The following is an 18,931-nucleotide window of genomic DNA, read 5'->3' on the forward strand; positions in this document are numbered from 1 at the left end:
TTTCTTCTCAAGAGGGGGTAGAGGTGGTGGGAAAAGTCATAACTCAAATGTTTATTATTGAGATTATGTGAATTACCACAACTAAATGTAAAAAAAAGCCCCAAGTGGGACTGTATGCTCGCTTCAAGTGGTTGGCCTTTTCCAAACATATGCATGAATGAGATGGATGGCAGTAACTAACAGTATTTATGTGACCAAATGCTACTGGTCTAAGCCAACACACTGGCTAACTAGAGTCTTCCCAAACATTTTACTCCAGATAGTCAACAAGATCTTAATAAATTCATGCTGCATCCTTGTGTTGTGTTTTTTTTTTCTTGCTTCTTAAGATTTGCCTGCAGTTAGAGCTGCAACCAGGGCTGGGACAAAAATCAATTATTCGTATGAAAATTAACTCAATTGGTCTAGCCTCAATATATCGAGGTTAAGAAATGTACAATTCTATTATTATTATTATTATCATCATTATTATGTACTACCATTATTGATGTGCAGTTTTGGTAGTTGACACTGGTTAGGCCATTGTATTTACAGTTTTGGAGAGACATGGTCTACTTTGTTTTTTGTGCAATATTTTCTAACAGAGTGAAAGTCCTTTATTATTTATTTATGTTTTGTTCATTTTATTTTTTTATTTAGAAGTTCTGGTTCCGGACATTCTATTGTTAAATAAAGGTTTAATTGTTGCATTTTAAAGGGTGTATTTGAATTATTACGATATATTAACATTACATACATGGTTATTTTGGTCTCAATATTGTTGACAATAATATCATTTATCGTCAATAATTTCATAGACAATATATCGTCCAGCAAACAAAGTAGATGAGCTTGTTTCTTGCCTGTGTCGATTTATTTTATTTTTAAAGCAGATAGCCAAGTTTGCAATTCACTAAAAAAGCAGCACCTTTTTAGAATATTAAAGACAATAAATAAAAATAAATATTAAAATATAGAAATAAATATATAAAAAACATTAAATATTTCTACTAAATTTTACAGCTTGTAAATTTTATCAGCTGCACAAGTTTATCATCGTTTACGCATTAGGAAAATCTTGAGACCATGGTCTTCATAAGTAACTAAAGCAAATAAAACAGTCCACAATACCAAATTATGGTTGTACAGTTAAGATAAAAATGTCAACTTTTAAGCATTTGCAAGCATGAAATTTGGTTTCCTTACACATTAATGAGGGAAAATTACATTAAAATCTGTTTAATTAAAATTAGACTAAAATTATAGGTTGAATTATTGGAAATATGGCATAACGCACAGAAATACAGTATTTTGTTGCCACAGCTCTCCTTAAATTGAAAAGCTTAACTAAAAAATGTGAAATAATCTTGTAAAATGATTGGGAGGAACGGGTCGCATGTCCTTTTTAAAACATAAAGGTTACGTACCTAGAAACTGGCCTAGGTTTCAACGGGGAAGGTGCGTTTACGTGCTCACTACAATCCACAACAAAATACTGTAAAACCACCTGAAATACCTCACTGCCTTCAGCTGCTCACACACCTGGGAAAGCTGAAACTGTGTTGCACTTCTGATGAACTGACTTAACAACTTACTTCACAAAGATTCGCTATATGCAAATGTTTGTGATTTTTGCATCATGAACATTTTTGAGGCCCTTACCTTGTCCATCAGACGCTGATAGGGCAGGTGAATTCAGCTTCGGCCGCTTGGAGCTGGGAGGTCCGATATCCAGTAGGTTTTCAGCCATTGTTGCTTTCCAGTCAAACTGATCTTTCAGTTGTCAAGTTTAACTATCTTATGATAGGAAATGTAGATGTATCAGCCCAAGACTTCCCGGTTAGCACATTAGCAAGCTGGCTGCCTGCTAACGTTAGCTAACTGGCTAATTGCCTGCTACCAGCTCAGTTAACTGTTAGCAACTCCTTGCTGTTAAGAGTCAGCGTCTTTCAAAAGAGATGCAATAGCGCCCCGCTTCGCCACCGCCATTCACCCCATGATAATCCAACACCCAACACCCACATTATTATCATTAAATAACCCGAAATAAAAGGGTCCCCATGTAAAAACCGAGCTTTAAGGTGTCGATCTGGAATATTCAGGTGAATTTCTGCATTCCGGGGATAAAGTCGTAATTTCTAAATGTTCAAAGTAACCATTTTGCGTGACGTCAAATTTCTTCATGCAAAAATCGCGCGAAGCTCCACAAAAATGCACAATTGCACAAAAATGCAGAATTTTTGCAAATCACCTCGAAAGTCACGAGCTGATCTCCGCTTGCCCACGGTAAACAATACTGCTCCCGGACGGCGACAGGGGGCTGAAAATCGCCGCACTCAAGGGGAAATCAGATATACGGAGCTATTCTACCCGACGACCACCGATCCATATCCAGTTTTTTCGCACAAAATGTATCGGAAGCGACGTTAAGGTTCCGTTTTTGACAGAAGTTCGCTGTCATCGCCCGGTAAGGATGCTCTATTTTAACATAAAACCCAGTGTTGGATCGAAATCCCAATTCCGAGCCACGACAAGATGGCGGCTGTTGATTCCTTCGATACAAAAAAGTTTTTTTTTCCAGATCGACTGTGGAGGGGGAGGGGCCGCACAATCACGCCCTGCGTAAAAACACTACCGCTCTGAACCATTGGGGGCGGTCACGCAACATGCAAGTAATTGTCCTCCTCAACGTCTTCATTTTTCACAAACCATTTTACACAAAAATTACACGAATTTGACGATAAAATAAATTTAGAATTTCAAATATATAAATGCATTCAGATTGATTTCATACTGGATATTATTAAACCAAAAAAATTCATTTTGATTGTAAAATTCTAATTACTTGTTTGGTCCCATAAATATCAATTACTGTAACTATTAAGGACAGTAGGTCCCAAATTTAATCATCAGACAGCTAATATATATTTTTAAGCAATGCTAAATCATTTGTGTGCATAGTTTAACATGAACCAATTTTTTGTTTATTCTGCACATTGCACTTATTCTAAAACTGAGAAAAGGCTTAATATCATTTAATTCATGCTTATGAAGTCATAAAAAAGACACACATTCATGGTAGCATAAATATGTACAAACACTGAGTACTTTGTGCAAGTTTGTACATATCATCTTGTTTATAATTGGAGAAATTGCAAAAAAAAATCACATTCAGTCAGAAAAAACAAGCAAATACATTTCTAATTAAACTTTTGTTCCCAGTGTAGTTAATTGAAAAGGTATCTCGAAAGTTACATGAAAACATAGAGTCCCCATCTAAATGAATGATTAGGTCATATGGTTTAATTTCAACAAGCAATGAACAATGTTTGTGTTTTCTAAGAGGGAAAACATCATTTGGGTGCACTTGTTGAATTTGGGAAATTGTGACAAGAGCACATTTAGAATACAAATCTTATTTATGCAAAATATTCTGCAATTAAGATACTGTTCATGTCATTTTAAAGAGCAAGTCACCTCCAAATCAACTTTTTTCTGATAAACTATATAAATGCGTGTCTAATCGTGCTGCAGACACATGTAGTCAATAGTTTTGCACTTTAGTTAAAATTTTTTATTTTCTGCCTAAAACTGTCAGTGTTGTGCCTTTGTCAGGTAAAAACTCTGCACTGCATTTAAATTTAAATCTGCCATCGCTATTGGCTAAGAGGTACCCTAGAACGTTGGCTCTTTAAAGAAAAATACAACAAATGCCGTTACCTCTATAAAGAGCAAGTCACCCCCTACCAGAGTATTACTCCGCTCCCACTTCCTGTTTGAAAAATGCAACAAATGATGTTGCCTATAGCAGACCAAGAGGGCGGAGCCGCAAACAAATACACACACAGGCTCACAACGACATTGTGACATCATATGGTACCAGCTAACATTCTAGGGTACCTCTTAGCCAATAGCGATGGCAGATTTAAATTCAAATGCAGTGCAGAGTTTTTACCTGACAACAGCACAACAGGCAGAAAATTAAAATTTTAACTAAAATGCACTTAAGTGCAAAATTATTGACTACACGTGTCTGCAGCACGATTAGACACGCATTTATATAGTTTATCAGAAAAAATAAGTTGATTTGGGGGTGACTTGCTCTTTAAAGACACGTGTAATGCACATGCAAAAGAAAATTAAGAAATGTAGAAAACAATTAGCAGAAATGAAAGACTAGTGAATTATGGGTGGAATGACAAATGTTCTGCCAGAGGACAGATGACAGAGCCAGCAGTGTTCACTGTAATATTTTATTTGTGCCTGTGTACAGATGTGTGCGTGCCCATCAGTCCGTGGAGTCCAACTCATTCCTTTTACATGTTCTATGAATATTCTCTTCCAGTCCCATTCAGCCACACGGCCCAAAAGGATACTCACCCAAGAACATCTAGCAAGATAAAACACAATGTTGTTTTTTTTCTCAAACTTTACACCTGAAAACACAAGTGAGCCAAAAACAAAATATGGTAGAGGTAATTATTCTGGCCAGCACGGGAGGTCTCTCCTATCGGTTTCTGTCTCTAGCTACTATGACGTCTGCTGGAGATGATTCTTTGGATTTTCAGGATGTTTAGGGTTACATTACTACATACAATAATCACAGCTCACACACACTGATGGAAATGCTCAAAAATAAAAGGCACTTTTTTTATGTTCTGGATGCACAACAGTAGAGACGACTGAATGCTACACCAGGCATAAAAATAAAAATAAATCCCCTTTGTCGTTTTTATTTCTTTAAACATGGCCAAGCTTTCTCAACAGCTGATTATCTGTGCTAAATATCTGAATTAGACATGTTTAAAATCTTAGGCCATTTTTTCTCCTTTTCAAATAATGAAATGCAAAAATAATTTCTGTACAAAATGAGGCAGCAGCAGCAACAAACTGAGGGCTAAAGAGTGGCTTAGCTGAATGATTTCTTTTTGCACTTTTTTTTTGTGGTTGACTTTAAGACAAAGCTACAACACCCACAAACATACAGCACTTACACAGAGCCTACAAGACACAAACAAGTGCTTTCAGGACAAAATACAAAGCAAAAAGGTGATTTTGAAGTAAGCACAAATCATCCCCTTTTATCAGACACCTGGTTAATGTTGGGACGAAGAAAAACTTGCCAAGAAAAGAAAATACACAAAATCTGTCAAAAACAAAATTCCACACAAAACATTTCAGGAGCAGAATTTTCTCAAACATACAATCATAATCTATTCTCCTTTTAACAACATGATAAAAAAAACACTGAAATACTGGAAAATAAAAACAAATAGTCATTTTTTTAGGCACAACAAAACAATCATCTAGTTTAGGTTGCACTTCACCTACAGATCACTCTATTAAAGTGGCACAACATCGATACAGTAGAGGGCTGTGAACATCCCAACCCTTCAACAGAAAATCAAACAGCTAAAGGCAGACAACACGGAGAAAGAAGATACTGACTGACGTCTTTTGTACTAGTTTTTTTGTTTTCAGGTAATAAAGTTGAAAAATGGAGTATCATTTAAGTTTTTTTCCCTCCTCTGAGGTTTTACAAACAGTTTCACTAATTGATCTGAAGATGTGTGTGGACCACCCAATCACCTACCCAGAGCTACACCATGATTGTCTCTCACCGTCCTACTTCAAATTGCACTCCAGCCAAGATTACTTAGAGCTTTGAATTCTCGTCTCACTGTAGCCTTTAGTTTTCTCCCGAATTTGCATCAGATTAGCAAAGAACTTTGAGTATCAAACATAACTTGAGTAAATATAAAAAGGCAGTTTTCAAATAACGATTTGAGGGTAAAAACCCCATCCATCATTTTCCATCCACTTATCACGAGTCGGGTTGTGGCCTGAGCAGGAGGCCCAGACTTCCCTTTTCCCAGCCACTTGGGCCAGCTCTTCCAGGGGAATCCTAAGGAGTTCCTTGGCCAGCCGAGAAACATAGCCCCTCCAGCGTGTCCTGGGTCTTCCTTTAGGTCTCCTCAGTTGGATGTGCCGGGAGGCGTCCAAGAGGCATCCTAACTAGATGCCCGAGTGTGTGGAAGAGCAGCGGATCTACTTCAAGCTCCTCCTGGATGACCAAGTTTCTCACCCTATCTCTAAGGGAGTGCACTGAACCCCTGTGGAGAAAACTTATTTCGGCCACTTGTATCCACGATCTCGTTATTTCGGTCACTACCCAAAGCTGGTGACCACAGATTGTAGATTGACCGCTAAATCGAGAGCTTCACCTTTGAGCTCAGCAGTCTTCATCACGACAGGCCAGTATGATGCTCGCATCACTGCAGACGCAGCACCAATCCGCCTGTTCATCTTGCGTTCCAGCTTTCCCTCGCTCACGAACAAGACCCCGAGATACTTAAACTCCTCCACTTCAGGCAGGACCTCGTCCCTGACCTGGAGATGGCATTCCACCCTTTGCTATAAAAGACTATGGTCTCGGATTTAGTTGATGACCCCTACATTTAATAAGCGGTTTTAACACCTTTGATTGCATATTTGACAATGAATCTCACGCTGCTTCACTCACAACTTTCTTCTTTGTACAATTACAGGAAGTGTCTATGTCTAAGTCGCTACCACCACTATGTTTGACTCATGGCATGATGTTCTTTGTCAAAATGAAATGTTACGACACGCACACCTTTCAAAAAGTTCCACTGTTTCATCGTTGGTCTACAGAATGTTTTCCCTAAAGTCTGGGAGATCATGAAGATGTCTTCATTTTGGCAAATGAGACACGGGCCTTTGTTTTCTTTTTGGTCAGTAGAGGGTTTGACCTTGGAACTCTCCCACGATGCCATTTTCATCCTTAACTTGAACCAAGTGAGACATGCAGGGCTTTAAATGTTCTGGGTTCTTTTGCTGTTGATTTTTTAAACAATAGACATGTGGATATCTTTAAGCCTACTTGTCAGAAAGGTTCTACTGAGGCTAATTCTACGGGTTTGGCAGTAATCAGGTCTGTGTGTAGCTAGTCAAGCAGAACTCGGCTTTTCAAAAATGTTGACCCACCTGTATACCTAATGGGGTCAGATGGACCCCAGGTGTTTTTTTCTGACTTTTATTCCTTTTTCTCAGTTTTTTCACTAATCCAGATCTGGTGAGTCCTCCTGTGAGCGTTTGAAAGATATTTGTCCAAATTTTGCTCTTGCAGTCCCAGTGGGGTCCAATGGACACCATCTATGCTGTTTCGAGTTTGCTTTCCTTTCTCTCACTTTCTTGACCAATCCTGCTGCAGCAAGTTCTTGTTTTAGCTTAAATGTGGTGTTTGTTGTTTCTTTCCTTTTTTCCCCCCAACTCAGTCGGGTTCGTAATGGGGTCCAATAGACCCCAGGATTATTTTTTGTTTGTTTTTTCGATTTTTGAGGAGCGAGCACCACCACCTGCCACATGGACCCCAAGAGATAATCCGTCAACCCCACTCAACCATCTCCTGCCTGGAGCGGTCACCCGATAGGACAGCAAGAAGGTTATTAACATTTAATTAATTATTTAGGAAGGAGGAAGAATAATTTTTTACACAGGAACAAGTTAGATCCAATAGCCTTTTCCCAAACAAATTCAATCATCGTTTGAAAACTGCAATTGGTATTTACTCAGGTTATCATTGTCACACAAAACAGCAAAAACGGGGAAAAATTGTTCTTTTAACACAGACATTTTGCAAATGCTGAAACGTAAAGTTCTGATTTCCATCTTTCTGCTTCAGGATACAGGAGGTGAGTGTTACATACTCAAAAGACAGATGTTGGTAGAACTTTAATTAAATCTAAAGTGCCTTCCTTCTTTCCAAATGGTGTTACTAAATTTTTTTTTTCTAATTTCCTCCAGATCTATATTCCTTTTGTGATTTTGTGCCTTTAAATGTACAAAACTTTCTTTAAAAGTTTCTTTATAAGCAATGAAGCGGTAATAGCTACTAAATACAAGTGGTTGAGGAAAAAATTAAATACACTGTGCAAGAGCTGTGCTTAAAATGTGCATTTAGCTGCTATATCAGCTAAATTATAAGCAGGCTGCTTTGTAGCATGTCCCCTTGAAAGTGAATCTCTGGCATAAAGGAATACTGTATTTAGGCTGTTGTGTCAAAGCGGAATGCATAAATTAACACTGCATTGTGTAGTTCCCTCATTTTTCCATGATTTCCTTTTCAGCCCATCATACTGCATTGGCACTCATAAAATAAATTCTAAAATGTTTTTTCCCCTTAAGAACATGAATGGCACAACAGTAATGGTTTATAAAGGAATACTTGAATTCAAAATAAAAGCGTTGCGTAAGAAACCACAGCATAGCCTTAAAACTTGTTCAGTATTCTTATTTTTTTTGTTCATTGTTCTAGTCCTGAAGGCACTTCATTAAAAAAAAAAAAAAAGGAAAATACATAAAGATTTAAAGAATTGTCCCTCTTTTCCCTTGTTTCATCATTAGAAAATGCTGTGTTCAACACAGGTCCAAGACACCCCAGCACTCCAGTAAAAGATATTAGTTGCCATTTTAAAGCCACTGAAGCCATGGTTCGTGTTAAAATCGTTCACTTTTTCTTCTTTCACCTCAAAGATGTTTCACCTTAAAGAAGGGATATCCTGCCCACATCTGTAATCGGCTCTGGAGAAGTAGCAGCTATGCGTAGGAGGGGAGTATGAGACAGAGGAAGGTACGATTAGGGATCAGAGACGAGCATAAAACTCCTCGTTGAGTCTTGTAAGCTCATTGGACTCTTCCTCTTCCTCATCTTGAAGTGCGAGAGGAGCGGGGTGCACCTGGGGGGGCGTTTCTGGGCCAGGCACAGGGTGCGGGTGAATGTCTGTGTCAGGGGATTTCCCTGGCAGTTGTGCAGCGTCCCTGTATCCTTCATCCCTCGCCTCTGTACACTTAGCTGGGCCAGGGGGAAGCCTTGCACCTGGAGGCCTTACAGTGCTTTCGGGTTGAGGGGAAGGGCTGGAAATAAATCCAGATGAAGGATTGGAAACAGAAGCCGAAGTCTTATTGGCAGGTAACGGCACATGAAAGGGTCCAGGTCCAGCTGCCAGCTCTGTTCGACCCTCGCATGCATTTTCCCCACTTTTGGGGTAGAGATAGGTCCTCATTTGACCTTTTCCCTTAACATTGACTGTGCCTCTGTAGTCAAACTCTAACCCCATGGCCCTGAGCACAGCATGGCTCTCCTCGCTCACCTGCACCCGACACTCCACACCTGTGGAGTCCATTCGACTGGCTATGTTGACTGTGTCCCCCCAGATGTCATAAAACAGCTTTGTGGTGCCAATCACCCCTGCTGTCAGGGGCCCATGGTTAAATCCAATACGTAGCTTGAAACCAAAGCCAAGCATGTTCTTGTTGAAATCATCCAGGACACCCATCATCTCCAGGGCAAAGTTGAAAAGTGCCCTCAAGTGAGCGTGCGGAGAATCATCATCATCCTCGGCCATCTGCTGGACGTTCAATCCTGACGCTGCCATATACGTGGAACCGATGGTCTTGATTTTTTCCACACTTCTGAACTCTGGCTTCCGGAGGAGGTCGTCGAAGTCTCCAATTAGCTCGTTGAGAACACGATAGCACTCTTTTCCTCCCTCGTAGCTCTCTTCGTAGAACTCACTGAAATTGACGATGCTGGCGAAGATCACACCCACACTGTCGTGGTTCTTGGAGTAACTCTGGGTCAGCTGGTTAAAACAGAGGAAACAGCATTGCAAAAAGCTCGTCCAATTTCCAAATCAACACTAAGGGCAACTTCTCATCAAACAATAAAGGCAATAACATCAAAACTAGGGATGTACAACATAGCGATGCACTGGAAGATCGTGATACTTTATGTTATAAAACTGAATCCATATTTAAAAACAGTGTTTGCTGTATTTCCTTTGTGTGGTGCAACTCATACTCCGACTGCCAGATTGCAGAAGTTTTTACCACTTTCATTCTGACAAAACAACATGACCTCACAATAATGTTGGATGTGTCTTTGAAGTGTCTGGCTCGAATTTTCTAATTAAATTCTGTCTTAAATGTTGCAAAATGTCCCTGGCTTTTAGTATCGCAATATATCTTATCAGTCCCTCTGTAAAAAAAATATATATATGTATCGTAGCACCATATTCTTGCCAATACACACCCCTAATCAAAACCAATAACTTCTGTAAATGCTGAATAAAATCTGATATTTGTGTCAACCTTGAGCTGGTCAGCGACATGTATGGGGATGATGTTGTCCAGTAACCACTCAGCCTGGTCCCTCATCATCTGGATATTGGAGCGGTGCTCGTCAGCCTCCACATTGCCATGGTAATGGAGACGGTAGCTGACCTCAAATTCACGATTCAGGAACCAGACCAGGAGGAGAAGCAAAAAAAAGGCCAGGGTAGCCTCTGGGATCAAAACATCAAAAAGTGTTGGAGATCTAGGGCTGGATTCTGGACCACCTTGGTTCAACATTGAGGTGTTCCACCTGAGGGAGAAAGCAGAGCGAGAGTCAAGAGGGAAATGTAAACTTATTATAAGAGAAAAAGCCATAAAAGACGGATTTCATTCAGAAGATCAATATACTTTTCAAATGATCAATAAAACCCTTGGAAATAACATTGCTGCAATGATAATTATTCATGGAAATGCATTTTCTATTTACAACAACTGCAGTACATGTTTGATTAAAAATCTTCTAAGATAATGAAACCAAAAATTATATTAGTCAATAAAATTGCAACTGCACACCTGTCACATAAAACAGGGACACCAATGTTGAAAGCATGGTGGAGGCACCTTCATGGTTTGGTGCTAGTTTGTTACCTCATGATAAAGATGCCTTGTATTTAATTTAAACTTATGAGGAGAGATTGTTCTTACAAAGAACAGAGAAAAAAGACAACAAATCAATGCAAATAAATAAATATAATAATCACTCAAAAAATAATACATTATCGAAATAAAAATGTTCATCATAGCACAAAGGTCAAAGACCATCGAGCCTTGAACACACCAGTTACGACAGTTTCCCATACACATTAGAAACCAAACAGTATTTTTTTCCCAGTGTCCCTCAGAGGACTCTTTACGAGACACCTTAAAAATATCTTAAAATAAAAAAAAAACAAGTTCATCAAGGTTTTCTATTTCTTTATGTTGAACACAAAAGATTAAACTTGATGTAAACAACCAAACTGTTACTAGTTTACTCAGATTGTGTTAGACCGAATCGTTTATCCAAGGAACTGAAAGGTTTTGTACTCCCTGATCAATCACTAAATATAAAAAAGACAGAATATTATGATAGCTTAAATGATCTGAAACTAGATATGCACAGAAAATTTACGGACGAAAATGATAAAAAGTACATTCATACTGATTTCAAAAGTAAACTTTTTCTCTTTTTATAGATTTTTTATTACGATCATTGTTTTAATTCAGGACTATTTTGTTTTGAGCGTAATGAGAAAGTAATGTACCTCTCACATGATGGTTTTAGACCAACTTTTACCAGGCCGTATACGCATTCAGTAAACAGAAATCCAACATGGCGGTGTACTCGGAGTTCGAAAAAAAGCTGCGATTATGATTTTAATACTATAAAAACTTCTGAATTCATGAATAAAAATGATTTTTATGGAAACGTGGAGGTGCAACACGTGCAACGTAACACTTTGTCCTTGCTGCTACTCTCCGAATCCATGTTGTCTGCACAAGCGCTCACAGTGAGAGACTTCTGTGCTTCAGATCATGTCCTCGATGAGAAGAGGAACAGACTTTTGTGACAAAGCAGTAGTCCTACACAGAAACATTTAAAAGGTGCTTGAAACTTAGTGATTTTATTAGAGGACATTTTATTTTACAGTCTGTCTCAGCAGGCCTTTCAGTAATCAGCCCGTACACCAGTGGGGCCAAGTGAAACATTTTATTTTGAGTTTTAATTTTTATTGTGCATTGTTGTTATGTCAGTGCTGAATAAATAGTTTCATGGTTTTGTAATTGATTTATTGCAATGCCTTGATTTTAGTGAGGTTAGCATAAATCATAGCAATAAATGCTTGAATCTGCACCGAAGGGCCTTGAGTGTCTGTTAGTGCTTGTTTTTGTCTTCTTAAACTTTTGCTTTTCACTATCTTCCATTGGGAAAGAGAAGTAAACTCATCTGTGGGTTATCCTGTTGTCTAGTAGCTCCGGTTTGGGCCAAATGAAAACAATAAGTGCAATCAGGGGCTGTGAACGAGCTGTTTCTCCCCTCCCTGAAAATACTCATCAGGTGCTCTAGGTCTCAACCATTGTAATCAGCTGCTGCACGAACACCTGTTTCCAACTAGTAGCACAGCATAAGTTTGGTGGCATAACTGAAGCGTCAGCTCTTGTGTCTCAGCCCCTCCGGGGTAAAGACATACGTGTCTACCTGCGCGTGTCCACAGAGCAGGTACACAGAGCAAACAAACTCAACCCAGACGCTGCTCCATCGACACCTTGCAAAATGTGCCATTATCCTATACCTGTGATCACTGACTTCAGAGTAAGGTCACACACAGCAAACCACTTTCGCAACCTTCAAAACCTCTGCTCGCTAAAACCAACTCCCCCCGAAGACACCCACCTGTCTATGGGACTTTGGAACCGCCAATCAGCTGTAAACAAAGCAGACTTCATTACCGCATATGCAAACCACCTGTCACTCGATGCAATGGCTCTCACTGAGACCTGGATCAAACCATGTGACAATGCTACCCCATCTGCTCTCTCAATTAACCGCACTTTCTCCCACATTTCACGTGCATCTGGCCGAGGTGGTGGAACGGGCATGTTAATTTCCAACAAATGGAACAGTTGCTACCCATCACTAAATACAACTCCTTTGAATACCATGCCATCCAGGTAACTGTACCGAAAAAATTCTTTTTGGTTGTCATATATCGCCAACCAGGTCAACTCATAGACTTTCTTGGTGAACTCGACACCCTGCTCTCCTCCATTCCTGAGCAGGAATGTCCCACAATGGTCCTTGGAGACATGAATATTCACCTGGACAATCCCAGCTCATCAGGCTTCCTGTCACTAATGTCATCATTTGATCTAAATAGTACAAAGTCCTTCAACTCACAAAGCTGGAAAAGCACTTGACCTCATTTTCACCAGAAACTGTGCCATAAACACAATCTCTGTCACACCGCTGCATCCTTCCGATCATTACTTCATCCATTTCAGCACGGCTCTACAAGGGAGGTCCACTGCTTCCTCCCCAATGGTCTCATTCTGCCGCAACCTCCGCAATCTGGCACCCAACCACTTCTCCTCCCTTGTTGCCTCCACTCTTCCACCTCCCAGCACATTCTCTGCTTGTGAAGTGAATGAAGCCATCGAGTCACTCTGCTCCACACTCTGCTCTTGTCTCAACAACTTGTGCCCTTTAGCCACTAGACCTGCTAGATCCTCTCAGTCGCGCCCTTGGCTAAATGATACCCTCCGGTCTCTACGCACCAATCTTAGAGCTGCGGAACGGAAATGGCACAAAACAAAAGATCCTGGAGATCAATTGAAATTTCATGAATTACTGTCCTCATTCTCTGCCAGCATCACTGATGCAAAGAAAGCTTTCTACACTGACAAAATTCTCAGCTCTACTGACTCTCAGAAACTATTTTCGACATTCAAAACTCTGCTCAACCCTCCGTCTCCACCTCCCACCCACAATCTATCAGCTGACACCTTTGCCTCATTCTTCACTGATAAAAGTGGCAGCTATAAGCAAACAGTTTACTCAACTGGCCACTCCTGAACATTCGCTACCACAAACTCCTTCAAGCCCAACCATCTCAAGCACTACTGCTTCATTTTCCTCTTTTTACCCTCTCACTGAGAACTGTGTGTCCAAGCATCTCACATGCAGCCGCCCTACTACATGCCCACTCGACCCCATTCCGACTAAGCTGCTCCAAGCTATTGCTCCTACAGTAGCCGCAGCAGTCACACATGTGATCAACGCTTCACTGACATCCGGTACATTTTCCACCTCTCTCAAGCATGCTCAGGTTAAACCGCTGCTAAAAAAAACATCTCTTCCACCAAATCGTATGGAGAACTACCGACCTATCTCTCTCCTCCCTTTTCTGTCCAAAATCATTGAAAGGGTGGCTTTCAAGCAGATCACAGAATACCTCTCACAAAACTGTCTGCTTGACCCTTACCAATCTGGGTTCAAAAAGGGCCACTCCACTGAAACTGCTCTGTTAGCAGTGACAGAATTCTTAAAAGAAGCTAGAGCGACTGCCAAATCCTGTGAGCTTATCCTGCTCGACTTATCGCTGCATTTGACACTGTCAACCATGGCTTCCTTTTGTCCACTCTATCTAGCATGGACATCACAGAGAAAGCACACGCCTGGTTTGAATCGTACCTCACAGGACGATCATTCAGTGTATCTTGCCTTGGACAATCCTCTACCATGCACCATTTTGCCACAGGAGTCCCCCAGGGCTCTGTACTAGGACCTCTTCTCTTTGCCATATACACCATATCACTGGGTGAGATCATTCGATCACATGGCTTCTCCTACCACTGCTATTCAGACGACACCCAGCTCTAGCTGTCATTTCCACCGGACGACCACACTGTCTCTGCACGAATTTCAAACTGTCTCTCTGACATCTCAAAATGGATGAAATCCCACCATCTCCAACTCAGCCTCTCTAAAACTGAACTACTTGTCATCCCAGCAAAACCATCCGTACAGCAAAATATCTCAATCCAAAATGACTTCCTATCTCTGACTCCTTCAAAGGCAGTTCGAAATCTGGGTGTTGTGATAGATGAACACCTGACCTTTAAAGATCATGTTGCCTCTGTTGCTCGTTCATGCAGCTTTGCGCTGTATAACAAACGAAAGATCAGACCATACCTAACACAACATGCCACCCAGCTCCTCGTGCAATCTACTGTCATCTCCCGCCTCAATTACTGCAACACCCTTCTAACTGGTCTTCCAGGCTGTACTGTGAGACATCTTCAAATGGTCCAGAACGCAGCAGCGAGTCTGGTCTTCAATCAGCCAAAAAGAGCACATGTCACCCCTCTACTCATTGAGCTCCACTGGCTACTGCTAGCAGCACGCATCAAATTCAAATTGCTAACACTAGCATACAAAGTCCGAGATGGTACAGCTCCCATCTACCTGAATCCTCTTGCAAAGGCTTACGTCTCGGCCCGGCCGCTCCGGTCATCACAAAATCGTCGGCTAGCAGTGCCTACACCCCGCTCAGGACAATCCAGGCTCTTCTCATTCATCGTTCCACAAATGTGGAATAACCTACCAAGCACTACCAGAACAGGGGCTTACTTTTCAACTTTCAAGAAACTCCTGAAGACCCTGCTCTTCAGAGAGCATCTTCTAAACTAGCACCCTGCCTGCACCCATCCACCCTCTCTACTGTCCACTCCTTGTTCCCTCCTCTCCATGATTGATGTCAATGTTGTTGTTATTTTTGTTGTTAGCCTCAACGGCAACATACCGATAATCACTTGCAAGGTGCTTTGGACAAAAGCGTCTGCTAAATTCATAAACATAAAACATAAACATTCTAATTATTGACATAATTGTTTCTTTCAGTGTTTCGGGTTTCGGCCTTGGTTTACTCATTTTCGATTTCAGCCAAGAATTTTCATTTTGATGCATCGCTATATAAAACCGTATACATGACTGTGGTTAAATCAAATCAAAGATACTTTATTAATCCCAGAGGGAAATTAGAGTTTCAGTACACACAATTCAGAGATCAGACATACATGGGCAAGACACATGACAAGAATTGGTGACTGTGGTCATTCGCAACCCTGAGTCGCGCTACCTTTTTGCTTTGGCTGCCAAAATGTCTTGAAACGGCCCTGGGTGTGTGACTGAGTTTTGAAGGTGATCTGAATTGTATCAGATGTGTAAATATTACATGTGTATAACTTATTGTTTTATACAGATAAAAAAGTGTAGCGGAGATAAATCTACCTACATTTTACTTTTCAACACTTTGTTTTGTTTTCTTGTTTTTATTAAACTATTTTCCTGTCCTGTCTGTCTCTCATCTTCCTGCATCTCCTCTTAATTCACCAGAAAAACTGCTGCCCGGATTCTTACTTTTTCACCTCATCTTTTGAGCAGATTAAAGGGATCTCCTGACCGTAAAGCGGAGAGCGCGTTTCGATGCTGCGTCAGTGAGGTGAAATCACCACAGCACAGGTGACGAGCTCAGCAGTAGCAGAGTGCTTCAGGCACAAATAAGACAGAAAGTAGAGAACATGTGCACACATGAACAATTGTGTGCTAATTATAGTTTTTTGTTGCGCCACTTTGAGAATGGACTGTGCGCTGGACGCAGCAGCCTGGAGCACTGCGCAACAACGATCAGCGCTGTGCCGCTCTCTGCTCAAAAGAGTCCATAAATGAGGTAACATAGGTAGAAAACTTTTTCCGGCTCCCCTGGATGTGTAGGATATACAGCTCCCCCATCCCTGCCCCTGGATGAAAAGCCGGACATTTTCATCAATACAAGAACCCCCAGTCCGGACGCCCCGGACAGAGTGAAAAGTGGACATGTCCGGAGAAAAGAGGACGTGCGGTCACACTAGTTTAATATAAAGCGGGAAATTGCAGATACAGAATTTTGCTCGTGCCCTTGCTGCCCTGAGCCCTTTAGAGTTTGTGGGCCCTGGGCAATTGCCCAGTTGCCCATATGGTTAATCCGGCCTTGCCTGTGGGCAGCAGTGAGCTGCAGCAGCGGCTGGGCTTGGGAACTATATCAAATCAAAGACACTTTATTAATCCCAGAAGGAAATTATGGTGGTTTAACCCACCAATCCGACCTCTTAAAGCTGAGTGTCAAGCAGAGAGGCATTGGGTCCCATTTTTAAAGTCTTTGCTATAACTCGACCAGATTTGAACCCCAATTTCCCAGTCCCAGGGTGGACACTCATACCATTAGGCCACTGAGAAGCAAGATCTAATAATAAATGTTCAAATTTTTACTGAAGGACCCACTGAATAAAGAACAACTTGTGAAATTAATTAAAGCTAAGTTGTGTCTCTAACACAGAAATTCCAGCCAGCAAAGGCTGAATGAGTCATTTGAACCACTTGAGGCATTTAGCAGGCTTTACTACAGAGGGAAAGAGGGAGAGAAACTGATAGCAAAATAAACAGCAGAAAAGTCAGGGAATGAACAAAAGCTGCACAGAGCTGTAGTTATGAGAAATATAAAACAACCATCGCTCCTGTTGACCCTTCAAATGTCATTCATCAATCAAAGCTCTCTGTTTCTATGGAGACACTCACCCATGAACCGGCACGCTGTTATTACTTGAGCTGAAAGAGATGAGAGCGATGTCAGTCAGGAGAAAGGACGGGTCACAGACGCTTTTTCACTTCCTTCACAGCAGGTGCTCTAGAGAACGCTGTTAAGTGACTTCATGCTTAAGATCAATGACATGTTTAGTAGATTCCCATTAAACTGACGTTCAAATAATGCTTAAACACCCCTAAATCACTTATGTAATGCCTACAAATGACTCCTCTTCTATTTCTTTGTCACTTATTTGCCAAGTATAAATGCAGAGGCGATCATTCCCACCTGTACCTGTGCAAGGGGCCGTATAACAGCAGCAGCAGGGCAACTCCTGTGGTGGTGGCAAAGATAGAGCGCATCCAAAAACTAAGCTGACTGAAGTTACAAAACTGAATGATGGCCAGGATGGTGGCGCAGCACAGGAACATGGTTACCTGGAGGTAAAAAGAAAGATTATTATTGCTTTTCAACTAAAGGCATCGGCACGTGTTAATGTGACTTTTATGTTCATGTTATTAGATAAATCAGGAACATTTGATATATACTTTTCTGCACCAAAGTTCAGGAATATTGAAACCATGACCCCACATATCACAGGCCAACTGTCAGCCTAGTAAATAAAAACATCAAGACCCAAGGCAATTTTCTAATTGTCCCTTCAGATTATTTCCTTCTGCAGGATGTTTTTATTTCACTTCTTTTGCAATTTTTCTTTTTTATTTGTTGAGCCAACACTTCTAATATAACAGTCCTTTCTACAAATGCTGAGTTTGTGTTGAAACAAGGTTCATAAACCTAGTAAAGGTTTGGAGACTTTTTAAGGTTACTCAAGTTTGTGATGAGAAACTCGGCAGTTCTGGACTTTCTGGATCTTTCTTTGAAGTGGGCATTCACTCTTTACTTCATTTATGTGCTGTACTCTCTAGTGTGAATGAATATTCTGGTGCTCCTGTTTCAGGAAGTAGAAGTTAGCAGGAGAAGTGGTAAAATGGCAGGATTTAAAGTCCTACTAGTCATGATATGTGAACATCTTGCCTCTGATTTGCTAACAGCAATGTGACTCTTCCACTGCCTCCATTCACTTTTCTTTCTTGAGTAAAAAAAAATGCAACATTGATGTTTTAGCTTCAAAAATGACTCAAGCCTGAAGGAATTCTACCATGGTGTGGAGTTGCTAATGCTAACGGTTAGCTTCTACTAGCAAAGACAAGCTCTGCTCTCTCCTGGCCACTAAATCAACAACAGCCCTCTGCAGTCGAAACCTAAGATGAGTGAATCCATGAATGCTAATTTTCAGTGTGACGTAGATCTGAGTGGCTTTTTCCCACCTGAGCAATTCCTCCTTTACTTTCTTTTGGTGGCTAATCCTGGAAACGGGTAGAAGACTGTTTTCACATTCAGCATGCATTTAAAACTCAGCGTGACCAATCGAACTTGAGTATCAAGTTCTTAGTTGCAGTTCGTAATGAATCTTCCGCTTTAAGCTACATAAAGACATGAGGAGGGATTTGGACTCCAATCAGATCAGATCATCACATAAAATATTTACTGTAACTGAAATAGGCCCAATTTTAAAAAGTGTCCAAAAAGCAACATTTTATGTATAATATTGATATCACGTGTAAATCATAATAATTATGAAGCCCTGAAGA

General features: G+C 40.7%; 2 protein-coding genes across 6 annotated transcripts in view; both read right to left on the reverse strand.

Annotated features, from left to right (window-relative positions):
* Positions 1-1,959, reverse strand: part of crebbpa (CREB binding protein a) — a 77,427-nt gene extending 75,468 nt beyond the window's left edge. For all 4 annotated transcript variants that reach the window (XM_015967367.3, XM_015967373.3, XM_070550020.1 and 1 more), the window contains exon 1: positions 1,642-1,959. In XM_015967367.3, the coding sequence (XP_015822853.1) occupies positions 1,642-1,729 (88 nt within the window). In that variant the 5' untranslated portion in view covers positions 1,730-1,959. The remainder of the gene's footprint in view (positions 1-1,641) is intronic.
* A 6,461-nt stretch (positions 1,960-8,420) lies between these two features.
* adcy9 (adenylate cyclase 9) overlaps positions 8,421-18,931 on the reverse strand; it is a 49,033-nt gene continuing 38,522 nt past the window's right edge. The window contains exons 9-12 of one of the 2 annotated variants that reach the window (XM_015967332.3): positions 17,571-17,713; positions 17,270-17,299; positions 10,153-10,426; positions 8,421-9,644 (exon numbers count right to left, since the gene is read on the reverse strand). In XM_015967332.3, the coding sequence (XP_015822818.1) occupies positions 8,646-9,644; positions 10,153-10,426; positions 17,270-17,299; positions 17,571-17,713 (1,446 nt within the window). In that variant the 3' untranslated portion in view covers positions 8,421-8,645. Of the gene's footprint in view, positions 9,645-10,152; positions 10,427-17,269; positions 17,300-17,564; positions 17,714-18,931 lie in introns of both variants that reach the window. The other variant, XM_015967322.3, reaches the window with a different exon arrangement.

This window comes from Nothobranchius furzeri, chromosome 4 (assembly GCF_043380555.1).
Source record: "Nothobranchius furzeri strain GRZ-AD chromosome 4, NfurGRZ-RIMD1, whole genome shotgun sequence".
NCBI classification, from domain to species: Eukaryota; Metazoa; Chordata; class Actinopteri; order Cyprinodontiformes; family Nothobranchiidae; genus Nothobranchius; species Nothobranchius furzeri.